The sequence below is a fragment of the Crocodylus siamensis genome, chromosome 7, assembly GCF_052110815.1.
Source record: "Crocodylus siamensis isolate JL-2025a chromosome 7, ASM5211081v1, whole genome shotgun sequence".
NCBI lineage: Eukaryota > Metazoa > Chordata > Crocodylia > Crocodylidae > Crocodylus > Crocodylus siamensis.
Genome location: NC_143401.1, coordinates 34,344,940 through 34,363,530, shown reverse-complemented (window position 1 = coordinate 34,363,530; position 18,591 = coordinate 34,344,940). Strand labels below are relative to the sequence as shown.

Genomic DNA, 18,591 nt, shown 5'->3' with positions numbered 1-18,591 from the left:
TTACAAGTTCTTACCTTGCTTTTGCCCAACTGGCCTTCCTCCTTTCAATAAGGATGAGATCACACGCTCCAGTTGCAAGTGGTAATTGTAAGGAATGTTAGCTAGTGTTACAGTTACCACGAGTAGCACATTAAGGGTTACTACCCTTTCTAGGGAGCACTGCACAGACTCACCATTAGAGGGCTGGTAAGTAGGGGCATATTTGAGCCTGGGCTCTCCCTGCTCTGTTGGGGGAAGGAGAAGCAGGACGCTTGGAGGTGAAGCAGAACAGAGCAACAAGCTATAAGTTGGAAAAACATGGACATGGGAGTTTTCATGTAATGGTTAGTTATTTAAAAGCATTCCTATTTAACTGAAGTTAAATAACATAAAAAAATGAAGACTGTAGACTCTCACTGGTTTCAATAAATTATGGGTGGTGGGAAAGGGCTGGCTGGGGTGGAGGGTGGGGCCTCCTATGAGAGCTCCCAACACAATCAGCACTTTTGGCTTGAGGCTGGAGGAGGCCAGAGTAGACTGCAAGTGGGGCTATATGGCAGTTGGGTTGGCACAGGTCTAGTGAGAGTGGTGCTGCAAGGGGGGATTGAGGAGCCCATCCATAGTTCCCTCCTGCTGGGGGCAGGGGTTCTGAACCCCTGGTAACCAACATCACTGGCTGCCTGCAGGACAGCCAACTATTCCAGCTAGCCACCAAGCTCCCTGCCCCTACTGGGGAAGCAGGGAGCAGCTCCTGCCAGCGAGCTGCATGGGGGGACTGAGGAGTGTGGAGCTTGGGCTGGTGACCCAAGATCACACACCATTTGCTGGCTGCTCCTCCCCACCTTGTATAGGGCTCAAGCTCAAATACCTACCATCTTGCACTCTTTCCAGTGGCTGCTTCAAGTTTAAAGGGACAATGTCTTCCCTCACAGCAATTGGGTGGCTGTGCTGGGAACTGACAGGGAGGGAGAAGCAGGCATGCAATGCAGGCTGCCGGGGACAAGTGGGTCACTGAGAAGCCCCCCACCCATGGTAGCTCCCTGCTGGGGCTTTCCAGCTGCCATAGAGCTAAGGAGGATAGAAAGTCAGTCTTTGGAGTAGAGGAGTGGGAAAGGCTGGGAATGGTGTATCCTGAGATGCTGAAGGACTCTAAGATGGTCATTTTATGTCAATGGAATGCTCAGAACTCAACTTAAAACTACCTAGTTAACATCAGTTAGTAATAATCAAATCATATCAGATCAAAAGTTACTAAAGAGCTCTGGGTGCAAGGGTGAAGGGGACAGGAGATCAGGTGATGTTCTCCTTGATTCTTCCAGTCAAGAGGAAGGGCCAGGACAGGAGCAGATGCATCCTGCAGATCAACGCATGACTGCAGAGATGATGTTGCCAGCAGGGCTTTGGCTACTTTGACCATGGCATGTTGTTCTAAGAAGAAGAATTGCTAGGAAAAGACAGGATCCACCTGACGAAGAAAGGAAAAAGCATCTTCACAGACAGGCTTCACTAAACTAGTGAGGAAGGCTTTAAACTAGGGGGATGGAGACCAAAGCCCTGAGGTGAGGGGGTAAGTGGATGACCTAGAGAAAGCACAAGCAAGAGGGGACACCAACTGAGGCAGCCTCATTCTTCATGAGAAAGTAGGGCAATCGGCTAGTTACCTTAGGTGTCTGTACATCAATGCACCCAACTTGGGAAACCAGCAGGAAGAATTGGAAGTTCTTACATAGTTATGGAACTATGACATGATTGGAATAACAGAGACTTGGTGTGATAGTTTGCATGACTGCATTAGTATCACTGGGGTACTGTAAGATTAGGGTTAGGGATGGGTACAAACTGTTCAGGAAGTACAGGTGAGGAAGAAGAAAAGGAGGAGTTGTACTTTATGCTAGAGCTGTGCAATTACTCAGAGGTCCAGTGTGAAACAGGAGATAAGCCTGTTGAAAGTCTCTGCGTTAGAGTCAAAAGGGAAAGCAACAAGAATGGTGTCGTGGTGGGGGTCTGCTATAGACCAGACCATGAGGATGAAGTGGATGAACCTTTCTCCAAACAGCTAGCAGAAGTTTTCCAATCACAAGCCCTGGTTCTCATGAGAGATTTCAATCACCCTGACATCTTCTGGGAAGGCTATACAGCAGTGCCCAGGCAATCCAGGCAGTTTCTGGAGAGTGGTGGAGACAACTTCCTAGTCTTAAGTGTTGAAGAAGCTGACAGGGGCTGTGCTCTTCTTGACCTGCTACTCACAAACAGGAAAGAATTGACTGGGGATGTAGAGGTGGATGGCAACTTGGGCAGCAGCCACCACAATATGACTGAGTTCAGGATCCTGAGGAAAGGAAGGAAGGAGAGTGGCAGATCAAGAACCCTGGACTTCAGAAAAAACAGACTTAGGCCCACTCAAAGACCTGATGGGCAGGATCCCCTGGGAGGCGTGTCTAAGGGGGAAAGGAGTCCATGAAAGCGGTTGTATTTTAAAAAACCCGAGGGTGCAAGAATGAAGCAACTTGATGCACAGGAAGACTATCAAGTATAGCAGAAAACCAGCTTCGCTTAGCAGGGAACTCTTCAGTGAACTAAAACACCAAAAGGGAGCTTACAAAAAAATAGAAACATGGACAAACAACTAGGGAGCAGTATAAGATAATTGCTCAGCCATGCAAGGGTGAAATCAGGAAGGCCAAAGTGCAACCGGAGTTGCAGCTAGTAAGGGACATGAAGGGTAACAAGAAAGGTTTCCTCAAGTATGTCAGCAACAGTAGGAAGATCAGGCAAAGCATGTGACCCTGACTCAATGGGGAAGGCAACCTAGTGACAAATGATGCAGAAAAGGCTAAAGTACTAAATGCCTTTTTTACCTCAATCTTCATAGGCACGGTCAGTTACCAGACTGCTGTATCTGGCAGCACAGTTTGGGGAGGAAGTAAAACAGCTGAAAGTGGTGAAAGAACAGGTTAGAAACTATTTAGAAAAAGCTGGATGTATACAGGTTCGTGGGGCTAGATGCTGTTCAACTGAGGGTGCTGAGGGAATTGGCTGATGTGACTGCAGAGCCACTGGCCATTATCTTTGAAAACCCATGGCAATTGGGAAAGGTCTTGGATGTTTAAAAAAGGCCAAATATAGTACCCATCTTTAAGAAAGGGAAAAAGAAGGATTCAGGGAACTATGGAACAGTCAGCCTCACCTCAGTCCCTGGATAAACAATGGAGCAGGTCCTCAAGGAATTCATTTCTAAGCACTTAAAGGAGAAAAGGCTGATTAGGAATAGTCAGAATGGATTCACCAAGGGCAAATGATGCCTGACCAACATGATTGCTTTCTATGTTGAGATGACTTGCTCTGTGGATGTGGGGAGAGATTTCATAGACAGTAGGGCTGGAAGGGACCTTGTAAGATCATTGGGTCCAGTCCCCTGCCAAGGGGCAGGAAGTCAGCTAGGTTCAAAGGATCCCAGCAAAAGTCAGCTAGGGTCAAAGGATCCCAGTCCAAATGTTTCTTGAAAGAGTCCAGAGTAGGTGCTTGCACTCCCTCTGGGGGGAATTTGTTTCAGGCCTTGCAATAAGGTTTTTTCTTTTGTCCAGCTTAACACAGTCTTGCAGGAGTTTGTGACCATTGGACCTTGTCATTCCCTGGGGTGCTCTGGTGAACTGGTGTCCCCCCACATGCTGATGCACACCCTTTATGTACTTATAGGCTGCCACCAAGTCACCCCTGAGCCTGCACCTCTCCAGGCTGAAGAATCCCATAGCTTGCAGCCTCTCTTCATAAGGCCTGTTCTCTTGCCCTCTGATCATGAGCGTGGCTCTCCTCTGGACTCTTTCAAGCTTCTCCACTTCCTTCCTAAATTGTGGAGCCCAGAACTGGATGCAGTACTCCTGCTATGGCCTCACCAAAGCCAAGCACAGTGGGAGGATGAAATCCTGGGTCTTGCTCAAGTTGCATTGGTAGATGCAAGCCAGAGCAGTGGCTACACCTAGACTTTAGCCAGGCTTTTGATATCATCTCCCACAATATCCTCACAAGCAAGTTAGGGAAGTCTTCTCCTCTGGCAAGCCCTCACAGTCAAGGATGATTGTCTTCCTTGACTCTCTTATCTGTGTGTCTGATGAGGTCTATCTGGGATCAACAGGCTCTACTGCAGCTCAGACATGTGTTTCTGTGTGGGGCAGGTGCTGCTGGATTTTTTTTATTTGGTCTGTGACATGCTGTTTCTGCCACTCTCACTTTTCCATCTCCTGTTGTTATGAGGTCTCAAAGTACCGAGCTCCCTGCAGCAGGCTTCCTCCATTTGGGGTGGTCCTGGGTGATAGTCTCCCATGAATTGACATCAATGTTGCATTTTAAGTTGGCCTTGATGACATCCCTGAAGCACTTTCTTTGCCCTCCTTTTAAGCATATGCCTTAGGTGAGGTGGGAGAATAAAACTCGCTTCCAGAGTCTGAAGTCAGACATCTAGTTGGGCAGTTCATGTCATCTAAGTTGATGCTGGATGATAATTGCTTCAGTACTAGTGATGTTTGCTTGAGGGGGACACTAACGTTGGTGCATCTGTCTTCCTGCTGGATTTGGAGGATGTTCTGCAGACAACGTTGATGGTACTTCTCCAACAGCTTTAGATGTCTCTTGTATGTTGTCTATGACTCAGCTCCATACAGCAAGGTGGGGATCATAGAATCATAGAAGTAGGGTCAGAAGGGACCTTGTAGATCTTCAAGCCTGACCTCCCGCCTGGGCAGGAGAAAAGACTGGACTCAAATGAGTCCAGTCAGGTAGTCATCAAGCCTCTTCTTAAAGATCCCCAGGGTAGGAGCCAGCACCACTTCCCTTGGAAGTTGGTTCCAGCTCCTAGCCGCCCTAACTGTGAAGTAGTTCTTGCAGATGTCTAATCTAAACCTACTCTCTAATAATTTGTGTCCATTGTTTCTTGTCATGCCAGGGGGCGCTAGGGGAAACAGCGCCTCTCCTAAACCCTTCTGGTCCCCCCTAGTGAGTTTATAGACAGTCACCAGGTCCTCCCTCAGCCTTCTCTTGTGAAGGCTGAACAGGTTTAGGTCCTGCAGTCTTTCATTGTAGGCTCTGCCCTGTTGTCCCCGGATCATGCGGGTGGCCCTCCTCTTGACCCTTTCAATGTTGTCCACATCCCTCCTGAAATGGGGCGCACAGAACTGGATGCAGTACTCCAGCTGTGGCCTGACCAGCGTCGCATAGAGGGGGAAGATCACCTCCCTGGCTGTACTTGAGATGCACCTGTGGATGCATGACAAGGTCCAATTAGCCCTGCCAACCGTGACCTCGCATTGTCGGCCCATGTTCATCTTGGAGTCAATAATGACTCCAAGATCCCTTTCTGCCTCCGTGCTCTCAAGAAGGGAGTTTCCCATTCTATAAATGTGCTGCTGGTTTCTACTGCCTACGTGCAGCACCCTACATTTGTCAGTACTGAAACGCATCCTGTTTATGTCAGCCCACTCCTGTAACCTATCCAGATCTTGCTGCAGTCTTTCCCTCCCTACTAGCGTGCTCACCTCACCCCAAATTTTGGTATCATCAGCGAATTTAAACAGGTTGCATTTCACCCCGTTGTCCAAATCACTGATGAAGAAATCGAACAGCGCAGGCCCAAGGACCGAGCCCTGGGGGACTCCGCTCCCCACTTCCCCCCAGGCTGAATATGACCTGTCCACCACCACCCTCTGAGTACAACCTTTGAGCCAATCTGCAATCCATCTGACTGTGTAGGCATCAATGCCACAGTCGCCTAGTTTTTTTTTAATGAGGATGGGGTGGGAGATGGTATCAAAGGCCTTGCTGAAGTCTAGAAAGACTACGTCCACAGCAACACCTGCATCCATTGCCTTTGTGACCTGATCATAAAAGGCAATCAGGTTGGTCTGACATGACCTGCCCCTAATGAAACTGTGCTGGTTGCTCTCGAGCATCATCCCTGAAGCCAGCCCATCGCAGATGTGCTTCTTGAGGATCTTCTCAAAGAGTTTCCCAAGGATAAAAGTAAGACTGATGGGCCTATAGTTGCCCAGGTCCTCTCTCTTCCCTTTTTTGAAGATGGGGACCATGTTAGCTATCTTCCAGTCATCTGGCACCTGGCCCGAGCACCATGAGCGCTCGTAAAGCCGTGCCAAGGGTCCTGCAATAACCCCAGCTAGCTCCCTCACCACCTTGGGGTGGAGAGCATCCGGACCCGCTGGCTTGAACATGTCCAGCCCCTCCAGAAGCTCTCTAACCCGGTCCTCCCCAACCTGAGGTCTGGAGGTGTTCTCCTCGAGTCCGTCTGGCATCACAACAGGGAAGTCCCAGTCCCTGCACAAGAAAACGGAGGTGAAGAATTGGTTAAAGAGTTCCGTCTTCTCCTCTGGCGCAACCACCAGATTGCCCAGCGTACTTTGCAGGGGCCCCACATTACCCGGTGCCTTCTTCATCCTCCCTATATATTTGAAAAAGGACTTTTTATTATCCTTGATCTTGGACGCTAGTCTTAGCTCTACGTCCACCTTAGCTTTCCTGACAGCCCCCCTACAGGCCCGAGCAGAGGAGGTATACTCCTCTTTGGAGATAGCACCCCCCTTCCACTGGGCGTACGCCACCTTTTTGGTAAGCAGGCATTCCCGGATGCCCTTGGTAAGCCAACGGGGCTTTCGGGCACTCTTGTCCCCTTTGCTTCTTGTTGGGATGGTCACCCCTTGGGCCCTGAGTATCGTTTCCTTAAGGAACGACCACTCGTCCTGGACACTGAGTTCCCCTGCCCTCAAGGACCCCAGCGCCTCTCCCAACAGTCGCCTCAACTTGTTGAAGTTGGCCCTCCTAAAGTCTAGGGCTACTGCCTCGCTGCAGGCCCTTGACACCATGCACTGGATGGTGAATTCCAGCAAGCGATGATCGCTATCGCCCAGGTGGTCAAGAACCTGGAGGCCTCTTACCAGGTCATCGCCTGTGGCCAGGACCAGGTCCAACAGGGCAATCATGACTACTTGATAAACAATGAGCTTGGTTTTGGGTCTGATGTCACAATCTTTGAACACCCATTTCTTCAGGCATCCAAAGGCTGCACTTGCACATTTGAGGTGATGCTGGATTTCATCCTCTGTCACCAGAAGCAATAGACCATAGATATGGCTTCTGACATATGGGAAATACTCAACAATCTCCAGAATCTCACCGTGGATCTGGATTACCAGAGCTCGGGACTGTTCCAAGTAGGAGCTTGTTGGTGGAGAACCTTAGTCTTCAGAATGTTAAGCATCAGTCCCACTTTGTTGTATGCCTCAGTAAAGATGCTGACGATTGCCTGAACGTCTGCTTCCAAGTCAGTGCCCACTACAGCATCACAACAACACTCTTGCAAGCAAGCTAAGGAGGTATGGGTTGGATGAATGGACTGTAAGGTGGCTAGAATACTGGCTGGGTCATCAGGAACAAAGGATAGTAAAACAATGGCTTGATATCTAGGTAGCAGCTGGTATCAAGTGGAATGTCCCAGGGGTCAGTTCCAGGGCCATTTTTGTTCAATAACATCAATGATCAGGGAGATAGGATGGAGTGTGCCCTCAGCAAATTTGCAGGTAACACCAAGCTGGCTAGGGTAGTAGATATACTGGAGGATAAGGCTACAATTCAGAGAGACTATTCATATTTGAGGACTGGACCGAAAGAAATCTCATGAGGCTCAATAAGGACAAGAGCAAAGTTCTGCACTTAGGATGGAACAATACCATGCACCAGTAAAGGCTGGGGAAAATGAGTAAGTAGCAGTTCTGCATAAAAGGACCTGAGGATTACAATAAGATGGATATGAGTCTACAGTGCACCCTTGTTGCAAAGAAGGCTAACAGCATACTGCTCTGAATTAGTAGGGGTTTTGCCAGCAGGTTGAGGGAAGTGATTATTCTGCTCTGTTCAGCATTTGTGAGGCCATGTCTGGAGTAGTGTAGCCAGTTTTGGTCCCCACACTATAGAAAGGATGTGGACAAATTGGAGAGTCCAGCAGAGGGCAATGAAAATGGTTAAGGGCCTGGGGCACATGACTTCTGAGGGGTGGCTAAGAGAACTAGGCTTATTTAGTCTGGAGAAAAGAAGACGGAAGCGGGATTTAATAGCAGCCTTCAACTACCTGAAGGGTGGTTCCAAAAAGGATGGAGCTAGACTGTTTTCAGTGGTGGCAGATGACAGAACAAGGAGCAATGGTCTCAAGTTGCAGCAAGGGAAATTTATGCAGGTTACCCAAAGAGGTTATGGAATCTCCATCCTCGGAGGTTTTTAAGACCTGGCTAGACAGAGCTTTGGCTGGGATGATCTAGTCTTGCTCTGAGCAGGGAACTGGACTAGATGACCTCCTGAGGTCCCTTCCAACTATAATTTTCTATGATTCTATGAGTTTTTCTCCTTCAAAGGAGAATCCATTTTTAAAGTTTTCCGCAACTCTTTCCTATATTCTTGCAACCTACTTTTTGGGTCACAACCTACAGGTTGAGAAACACTGACTTAAAGGGCTAATCAGCGAGCCTGAATATGCAATCTGTCACCTTTTAAGCACTCTTTACATGAGCTAATTGTAATGTTTAATTTCACCCTAAAAAAAGCCTCTGGGCCTGGGTTTAGAGGTGTTTTTACCCAGATTGGCAAAATGGTGGGTCAGAGTCTGGCTTTGCTTTGACTTGGGATGACATATGCTCATTCTGCAGTAAGAACGTAGGCAAAAATCTTTTGGGTGCTGATTGCCCTCATACACCCCATCTGCAATACTTCAGAAGGACATATCTGCCTGGAAGAAAAATGCTCAGTGTTTCAGCACAAAGGACCATAGGATGTGCTTCCAGAAGCATAGAGGAGAAACAACAAGGCTGCATTAATCCAGGCAGGGCGTTCAGAGGGGACACTACAGTGTAGACATAATTTAATTAGATCAGGAAGACTTTGAGAAAGTCAGTGGAAAAACACACTGCTAAAACATACATACTGCTGACTTGACTGAAGCACAAATGAAACTATCTGCACCAAGCAAATATCTAAGTTTAAATCTGGAATGTCACCCTTGGAGATTGTGGAGTGACTCCACATTCACATTAATACAACTGAGACACAATTATGACGTAACTTACATGTGATCTGCTGCCTTTTTTTTGTTTTAAACCTAGCTAAAATCAAGACTATATAAAGGAACATCCTGGAACACTTGGTTTAAAGAAAAAGCATGTGATTTTTCGCTAAAAAATTCTTTTCTTCTAGCACCATAGTCAAAGGAGTCAAATATAAGCTCTCAAAAAAAAAAAATCTGACATTTCAATCTAATAGTGAGCTCACCCACCCACTTAAATAGTATCCAGAGAATGCTTCAGTGATGAAAACATCTGTCAACTAACTGCATCATAATTTTCCCACCCCCATACAGTAATGAATTAATTTAGATGTACTAAGAAGTGCAACTTGGATACATTTTACATCCCTACAGAGGGAAAATTTCCTTGTGCTTATAAAAGGCAGCTGTTGGCCCTTTTTCAGGCTGATCCTCTCAAGTGATTCACTCCTGAATTCCAAAACTAACAGCAGCTCTGTGAATTTGAGGCAGGCAGGAATGAGCCCCAGGTTGCAACACAACAAATATGTGGTGACACGAAATCATCCAAATTGCATAAAAAGGGAAAGATCAGATCCCTGCAGTGACTGTTCACGAGAGGATGCTACCAGCAACTCCATTTAATCCAAATGCAAATTGTTTAGAGAGATCCCTCTAAATCCCTTGAAACTTCGGCTATGTCTTTTTTGGAAAATAATTTCCCCCGTGTACTACAGTTATGTATAGTACAAACTTCACTGATGGAAACTTATGAAAAAACCTATAAACATTCCCTTGCTACACAAAAGTGCAGGAAAACTAAAAATGAAGTTGACAAGCAAATGTTACTGAACCAGAGGCACAGAGTTGTCCATTCATTCTATACACTCTGAAGAACGAAGGATCTAAGAACACCATTAATAATCTGATCATATCTTAGATCTAACCTAGTTAAAAGAGGTTTACTTAAAAACTAGCATTGTGTCAAACATCATTTTAACCAACATGACATTTAGAATTGTATTTTGTATTTTTAAATAGTTCAGCCCGAACCTAGAACTATTATTTGTTTATCTCTTTAAATACTTTGTCTTAATTATGAGCTACTAACACTTACCATCTTGACTGCAAGCCCCATAAAGTTTGATGACATGAGGGTGGTTAACCTGTTTCAAAAGATTGAACTCTGAAAGGAGATCTCTCAGCTCACTCTGGGAAGCATTTTCTATAGAAAGCATGAACAACAAACTGATTATTAAAATATCACCTATAGAATGCTCTAACTTAAACTGTATACAGACAGCCATACTAGTCACTATATAACATACTTGTGATGTAAGATCAAGAATTTCAGAATGCTTTTGAAACTGGCTAAGGGATTACAAATTTTTACTTTAATATTGTACTTCAGCTTAGTAATGTATTCCGAGAAAAGACTGTGCCCAATTCTCTTTGCCCTGCAGTCATTCCCAACAGTGCCAAGTGGGCACAGAACACTACCATTCTGACTAGCTAACACCCACTTCACACTAGTGAAAAATCACTACTCAAATGCAAGGCAATGAAGAATCAGACTTAAAGTCTTTCTAGCCTTACAACAGCAATGTGATTACAACAGTTCTTTCTTACAGAGCAAACAACATTTTGAAAGTTCAGACCAAATGCAGGAGGTATCTTCCAAATGACCAGATCAAGTTTACATGACGAATCCAACCAGGCTGATCTAAGAACACAAGCCTTTCTTCTTGATCTGAGCTGCCCAAATACAGTCCTCTGAACAAAACCAAACTGAGGACACCTCTCTTTTCCCCATAAGTACTTCATTCAAAATGATAAAATTCAGTTTCCCTTGTTAATTTCACATGTAATAATGAAACTGGGCAGAGAGCTTACTGACATATTGACTTCACTGGGAGGCATGTGTGCAGATTTCCCCACTGATGACAGTGGGAAAACCTTATGTGCATCTAGGGTAGTACACAAAGAGTACCCTCAGTTTTACAAGCTATTTTGTTTTTGAAGAGACTCAGCTTCCTCTTCATACACACTGGGACTCCAGGGAGTTTTTAAATCGTAATGACACCAGATGCCAGGGAGAAAACTCTGTCTATAGTTCATCCTGGACCTCCCTCACATGAAGAACCTTGAAAGGAAGTTTCTCCAGCCAATCTTTTTATTAAGAGGCTGACAAATACATTCTACTATATATTATCTTATGCCTGGATTGTAAATTCTTTGGGGGAAGGACCATCTTTTTCTTCTGTGTCTGTAAAGAACACAGCACCATGTGGTACTGGTCCATGACTGGTGCCATCTCAGTAAAAACTGACAGCTTTGACTTGATTTTTAAAAGTATTATGACGGAAAAAGTAATGATGTGACAATACACTACTTTCATGCCCCTGGAAATATGAACTAAGGCAAGGGCAGTGCAAACTACTGCCCTGCTATTGGGTCTCAGTTTTGATCTGGAAGGACTACTTTCTGGGGAGATAAGATAAACTTGCTCATTTCAGTCTTCTGCCTTTCTGTTAAGGGCTTTAGCAGTGATGATACTTTACCGTCCAGGAAGAAGGAAGGAAGGAACTATTTGTTGGGCTTTTAAAATTAAATTTTATTATCATTAAATTCTTATCACATGAAAATTCAAACTAACTGACTTCTTGTTGCTGAAGCAAAAGAAGCAGATATGGAAGACCCACCTCCACCCCTTAAACCAGGACCCAGGGAGAGGGACTGAACACCTCCTAAAGCAGCTACTATTGCTTTGCCACCCTCCATTTCCACAGGACATTAGAATCACTGGCCAAGTCTGTCCCTAATGGCATCCATTGTGGCAGAGTAGATTAGGGATACAAAAAAAACAGCTCCTCCTGCAGTAAACAGGCACTTACTTACAGAGCTGATCTGCAGTGCCCCGTGACCTCTAGGAAGTTAAATGTCATGAAGGAGTTAAGAGTAAAGTTAATCTAAATGCAAAGAACCAGCAGAGATGTGTACCCTCACCCTCATGTAATGTCTGATGCAACATTTATTTATGTCAATGGAAGTCTTTGTTAAGTCATCTCTTATACTTCAAAATAACCTTTAAATACAGTTCTGGACTAGTGATGTTTTCCTTACTCTTTTACTTTAATGCTTTTGTAAATTGTAGCAAAGGTCAAACAAAAATATTACACCAAAATACGTGCTTGTGCACACACCATGTGAAGGCAAATGGGCAAGTATTTCCTACAATCAAAGCCTCATGGAACATTTATTATGGCGACTTGCAAAAATATGTATTTCAAAGGAATATATTAGAGCTTGTGCTCTTAGAATTAATGTCATATAAATTTATTAAAATAGGAGTGCTTAAAACAAATAGCAACCCCCTACCACTATCAAATCTGCCCCATTTAATAATCATCTGGAATTAAAACTGTCATTGTAACAAAATATTTAGAAATTTTAATTCAGGTGCACATTAGTGATGAATAACCTGTTAAAAGCCAAGTACTTGTAAATGGATAGAGTTGGCATGCTGTACAGATTATGGATAGTCCTTTAATAATGCCATGTGAAAGGTTATGTTAGTGTGACATGTAGAGCTATATTAGTTTTCATCTCTCTGGAGCCAAGTTCTAGGGTTTCCTATATGTGTTCCATCTTTGATACCATCTCCACTGAACTCTCATTATTAAGAAGATTTTTATAATGCAAACATGTACTTTGTATTTCAACCCATTACCTAACTGTTGAAGCATACCATTTCTTTGCTCTCAAACAGAGGGTGACATTTCATTTCTTTTTTTTATTACAGTTTGCACATAATAGAAATGCTAATAAGAAAAGAAATCTAATATCCTATTATAATTACATATTCTTATTCACAAACAGCAATGAATGGTTAAGGTCTTCCACCCATGGCTTGCTCCCCATGAACACCAAGAACACTTCTATTACTCAGAAGCCTTTTCAATGACTTGTGGTTCTCATTATCACTCATATCCCTAGGTGCTTATCTCCATGGAATCAATGTGCTACACACATTAGAATGTATAAAAAAAATTGATTTACTTCTCAACTTTCTGAAGGATGAAATTTAAGTTACCTTCCTGATTTAAAACAAACAAGCAAACTCAGGCCTTTTAAGAAAACAGAACTAAAGATCTCCCTCAACCATTGATGATGTGTGGCTAAGGCCCCCATTCTCATCCCCTACCCCACAATCAGACTGATGGTGTCACTACCAACACTTTTGTAAGCTTGTTAGGATATGGACACGTGTAATAGTTATACTGGTTAACATTCATTTTAAACCTAAACAGATGTAGCATCCTCTTAAACTAGTTTAAAACTGCCTAGAATGGTTCAAAAGTTATCTGGAAAATGTCTGCTGAAACATTCATTCAAATCAGTGGAAGCCCTCGTTAAATCATCTTTTACACTTTAAGGCAGCATTTAAGTACAAGTCTGGACCAGTGATGTTTTCCCCTGGAACAAATAGCTCTATTTTGAACCAGTTAACTGTGTACCAGGTCATTGTTATGAGTGGACATCAAGTGTGCCCTAATCCACGTCTAGTCAGCCCTCTAGGCATCCCACAATGCATTGCTCTATAGTGCTATAACTGGTCACTTGATATATAGCAAAACTCTACTGCCCCCGTTCCCTTTCTTCCCTATTGCTGAGCTCCCTTGTTCTGCTTGTTCAAACAAAGCTATCATTACCTTACTCCCTACTTGACTATATCCCTTCATCATGCAGTGATGTTTTGGAACAGTCCAGGTGTTATGTATGTCCACACCCAAAGGCGCTAGAAATGTAGAGTTACATGTGACTGCATTGGTGCTGTAGACAATGGGCTAACAATACCTCAGCTTGAAAAACAGGGTGTTGCTGGAGAGTCTAGAGAGAGTAAGGACACACCACTTCTTTGGTTTTTCCTCCTTTGTAACCTCTTAAAAGAAAGGTAAGCGTGGAAAAATGTTGTGTCAATTCCGTAAGGTGCTTAGGGTAAATCTTTTCCATCTCTAAAGCCTCCAAGTGAAGAACATTTAAAACTCAACGGATCAAAACACAAAACATAAAATAACAACTCCTAACATTTATATAGCAGTTTTCAGAAGTGCTCAGCCCTGGCTAAATCAGTTCATATTGACATCAAACAAGTATTTCCATAGGCTTTAATGGACTGAAACCAACACCAAATACTTTAAAAAAAATCTCACCCTTTGTAAACTAAGTGTTTTATAAACTGATAATTATTTCTAACCATGGCTTTGTTTGGTTGGCAAATATTATTTTTGATAAAATTTCTGATAGAAAAATTGAAGCAGGGAAAGATAGAAGAAAACTAATCAGCACTGAGTTAACACGATTTATAATTCAGGACTTCTTGATTTTCTACTCAAAACCACTACAGCACAGCAGCTAACAAATGCATGAGGTAGTTAGCTGCACCTGCCAAAGGAGGCTGCTGCCTATGGATACAGAACAAGTGTTACATTTAGATCACCACAACCAAAGTTAGGGCAATCCAAATGGCCCTGCATGCAAGTGTTTGCAAGCCTTAGGTCACCCTAAAATGGTGTGCCCCATCCAAACTTAGTTCACTTCAGAGGTAAACTAATTTTAGATTGACGAAGGGTTAACCTGACTTAGGCAGGGTTAACCCAAATTAATGAATGTTTGCATGTGCTCACAATACAGCTCTAGGGCTGGGGAAAGCCCAGTGACTCACCACAGCCCCAGGGTTGTTCTGTTCTTACTTCCATGACCCTGACCAAACTATTGTCTCCCTTCCTTGCCTACCTCACCCTGCAAACTGGACACCCCTCCTTGAACCCATCAATCCTCCCTGCAGATCTGCTAACCCCCACCAGCCCTCTCTCCCTCTGACTTACCTCTAGCTACTCACACTTCTCCCAGCAAACACCTGCACACACTGCTCCTGGCTCAGGTTTAGGTGGCTTAAACTATACTAAGCTACCTAGTCAGATTTGGGCCCCATGAATACTTGTTTGCACCATAGGCTTGAGTTAATTTCACCCTGCTCTGCCTTCTATCTCATAAATGCATGGTAGAACTTAAACCCAGAAGCTCCAGAAAGCAGACAGGTAGCTTACTAGTTCTGTTTCTAGACGTGGGTACCTATACACATGGTCTGGAGTCGGGGGATGGGAGAGGAGAGTTTTAATTAGAACTCTGGGAAACTGCACCCAACACCCACAGTGTTTCATGTATTTAGCGTCCCGTATTTCAAAATGGTGGTAGGGCCACTTTAACTACAATATATTCAACAAGCTTTAGTTAAAGTGCCCCCACTGCCATTTTGAAATGTGGGGACACTGAATACAGGATGCTGCTGCATGCTGGAGCGTTCTGATTAGGACACTTTCATTGAGTCTGCTCTGACATATTCTGACCAAAATGCATCGGAGCACGTGTATAAGTGCCCTATAAATTCAGTACAAAAGCTCTACTTAAAAATACTTGAGGGAGAATTAAGGCAAAAGGAAAGAAACTGCAGACAGCTTTAAAAAGTCCTTGCATCATTTCCAATGACAGCTTAAATGAGATGCATTTAAAGCTGGTCATGTTGCCTTTGCTGAGCACAAGTTAGGTCTTGTGGAAACTACTGTTTGCATCAATGGGGCAGTCTCTCCTTTAGTCAGAAATATGCCAGAATATAAACAGAATGCTGGAGGGAATGCAGCCGCTGTGCTGGTAGGACCCGCCTCCAGATGACCTCTTGCTTTCACGCTGTCAAACACATTCAGAGGTTATCAAGCAGCTTTCAAATCATTTCAATCAGAGATGGAAGCATACCTTTTAGCATTTTCACTGCCACAGTGGTATAGCCTGCTTTCCCTTTGAGTCTGAATGCTGTTGCCTTAACTACCTTTCCAAATTCTCCTTCTCCTAGAGTCTTGCCAAGAACCAGGTTCTTCCGAGGAAATTCCCATTTTGGGTCCTCCTGTTGAAGGAAAAAAGGAACTCTATAATATGAAATCAAATTGAAGGGGCCAGTTCCTGTCTGGTAGTTCAAAAGGTTCTGCTTTAAAGAAAATACCCAATTATGTAACTATTTTTTGTTGCTTTCTTGCCAGATAGAAGACAATGTTTGCGTTTTGTGATACCTTCTAACTTACGAGCTCTAAGAAGCTTGGAAGGTTTTTTTTTCCCCCACTTAGCTCAAAATCATATGTAAGCGAATAGGCACTAAGTATATTAAGGTATACAAAATACCTGTAACAGCTGTTATTTGTACATCTATCTGAGGATTTACCTACAATTGAAAAGAAGTACAGAAAATCTGTTTGCTTTCAAAAATCAGTACAAATATTTGATTTTGGACTTCAGAGTCTCCAGAAATCTGTCTAACTTGTGGCAGGAGGTTTTCTCTCTAGCGTTCATCACAGACAACAATCCCTCTGTTATGTTATGAACTATTATTAAGCCTTACAGTTAAAGAAAGCTGACAGATGTATACAGCAGCCAAGAAATAAAAGCAAATAGAGTATAAGCTTTTATGAAGGCTTTAATATCCAACATCCAAATACAGCAGATGTTTCCACAAGCCACACAAAAGGACAGTGTTTCACTGAACAGGACTTTTCCAAACACCATCATATTTGCACCCGATAAAAAATAAATGAAAAAACACAAGCTGGCAGGCATCTTGCCTTGTGATTGGGAGGTTAGGTAAAAAGATCTTCTGCACATGTTCAGAAAGCTCCATTAGACTAAGCCTAAAAAAAATAATCTATTATCGTAAGTTTATTTAAAATGTTGGTTCCATTTAAAATACTGTTGATCAGTATTCAAGTGAAATGCTGTAGTATTTGTTTCATGAAAGCTTGCTAAATATGCTTGTTTTTGTGAACCATTTAATGCCATTTACTGTAATTTTTGTTGGGTGACTTCTCCGGAGGATTGTTTGCATTGTTCACATTATAAATAGTAATTGTTGACTGACTACAACTAGTCTGTTGGGTAAAACAATGCTTAGATATTAACAATTTTTACCTTTTAACTAGACTTCAGATAAACATATTTTAACCTGTGTACTAAAATGTAGTGCACTGAGCAAGTTCAGCATGCACACTTTAATAGCACGGGAAAAACAAAAATATATGGGACTATAACAATGATAGCAGAGCTAACTTCTATAGGACCAATAGTACCACTGCACACAGAAGTAGCAACAGGGAATATAAAAAGTTGAAGACTTTCTGGGGAACAAGTTTACTTGAATCTAATAGTTCATTCTACCAGAATAACCAATTTTTAGTTCCATGCCACAGGGTAGTTAGTGAGCAAACAATCAAGCTACTGTACTAGAAGAAGAACACAAATAAATTGTACAGCATTAGCTAACCACATGATTCTAATTTGTAGGGTGATGCTCTGTATTTGATAAATACTTTGCTTGTGCAGTACATGGTGAGCAGGAATTTCAAAGACTTTATAAAAATATCTTTGTGTCTCCAGTCAGGGAAACTGAAGCAGAGAAAGATGACATGACTTGCCCAAGAAAATACTGTATGTCAGTAGTTAAGGGAGTTCAGGTCTTCTCTATCCCAGCACAGTTTAATACGTTAGACAGTGCTGTGCTATGTATATATCTATCCTCATGACAGAACTACTGATCAGCAAATAGACTGCAAACATTTCAGTTGTTAGAGTTTATTTTCAAGACAACAGCCTAAAACTTCACATAAGTCGGTAGGATTTTTGCCTTTAAAATGGGATGAGGTTTTGCCTAAGACATTATGTTTTATTAGAAACTAGCACAATTAGAGAATAGGTTTGTGCAGTGAACTATAATCTGCTTGGTTACCTTCATTAAAATATCTTTGTCTTGTTTTCTATATGCATGTGAATTTTGTTTCATTTCATTGAATTAGAAATTCACATTAATAGAGTGCAATATCTTTATGGATTTCACACTGTCTGTATAACTCCTGAAATAACAGGAGCTCATTTTGGATAGAAGCATTGGGTATACCATAGCAGATTTAGTAAACAAAATGTCCTGCAGAACAAGAAAGCCAAGAAGGATCAGCATGCAATTTATGAGATAATGTAATAAAAGCTTACTGGTATTTTAAAGGTGTCTACCGACACCTGGTTTTCCATTGAGTCCAGAGATGGTCGGCGGACATTAGTGGATGAGTAACTGATGGGGTAGGACTGAGCGGGGCGCCGAAAAGTCATTTCTGCTGAGGCAATAGGTGGCTTTGGAGTATTCTTGTGGTAACGGTGAATGAAATAAGAAGAGAGCAACACTGAAATAATGAAGGACAGCAGGACTGCACCTGCTATCACAGTCTTGCACACATCATCACACAGCGTCTCTGTGAAGCAAGGGAATTGGGTTAGAGTTCTGCTTGTTTTGTTTCCAATTTCTTCCTGTTCAATTTCTCTTTTGGCTCCCCATTTGGTGGCTTACAATTCATACTCATCAGCATGCACCTTTGGTCTGAGATGTACTGAAAATATCTTTCAAAGTTATTTTGCAACCTGAAACTTGGGATCTAGTTCTCAACAGAAAA

General features: G+C 43.1%; 1 protein-coding gene across 1 annotated transcript in view; it reads right to left on the bottom strand.

The window, feature by feature from the left end:
* Positions 1–18,591, bottom strand: part of RET (ret proto-oncogene) — a 168,626-nt gene that overhangs the window by 21,193 nt on the left and 128,842 nt on the right. The window contains exons 11-13 of the mRNA XM_090057837.1: positions 18,137–18,393; positions 15,863–16,010; positions 10,167–10,274 (exon numbers count right to left, since the gene is read on the bottom strand). Of these exons, the coding sequence (XP_089913963.1) occupies positions 10,167–10,274; positions 15,863–16,010; positions 18,137–18,393 (513 nt within the window). The remainder of the gene's footprint in view (positions 1–10,166; positions 10,275–15,862; positions 16,011–18,136; positions 18,394–18,591) is intronic.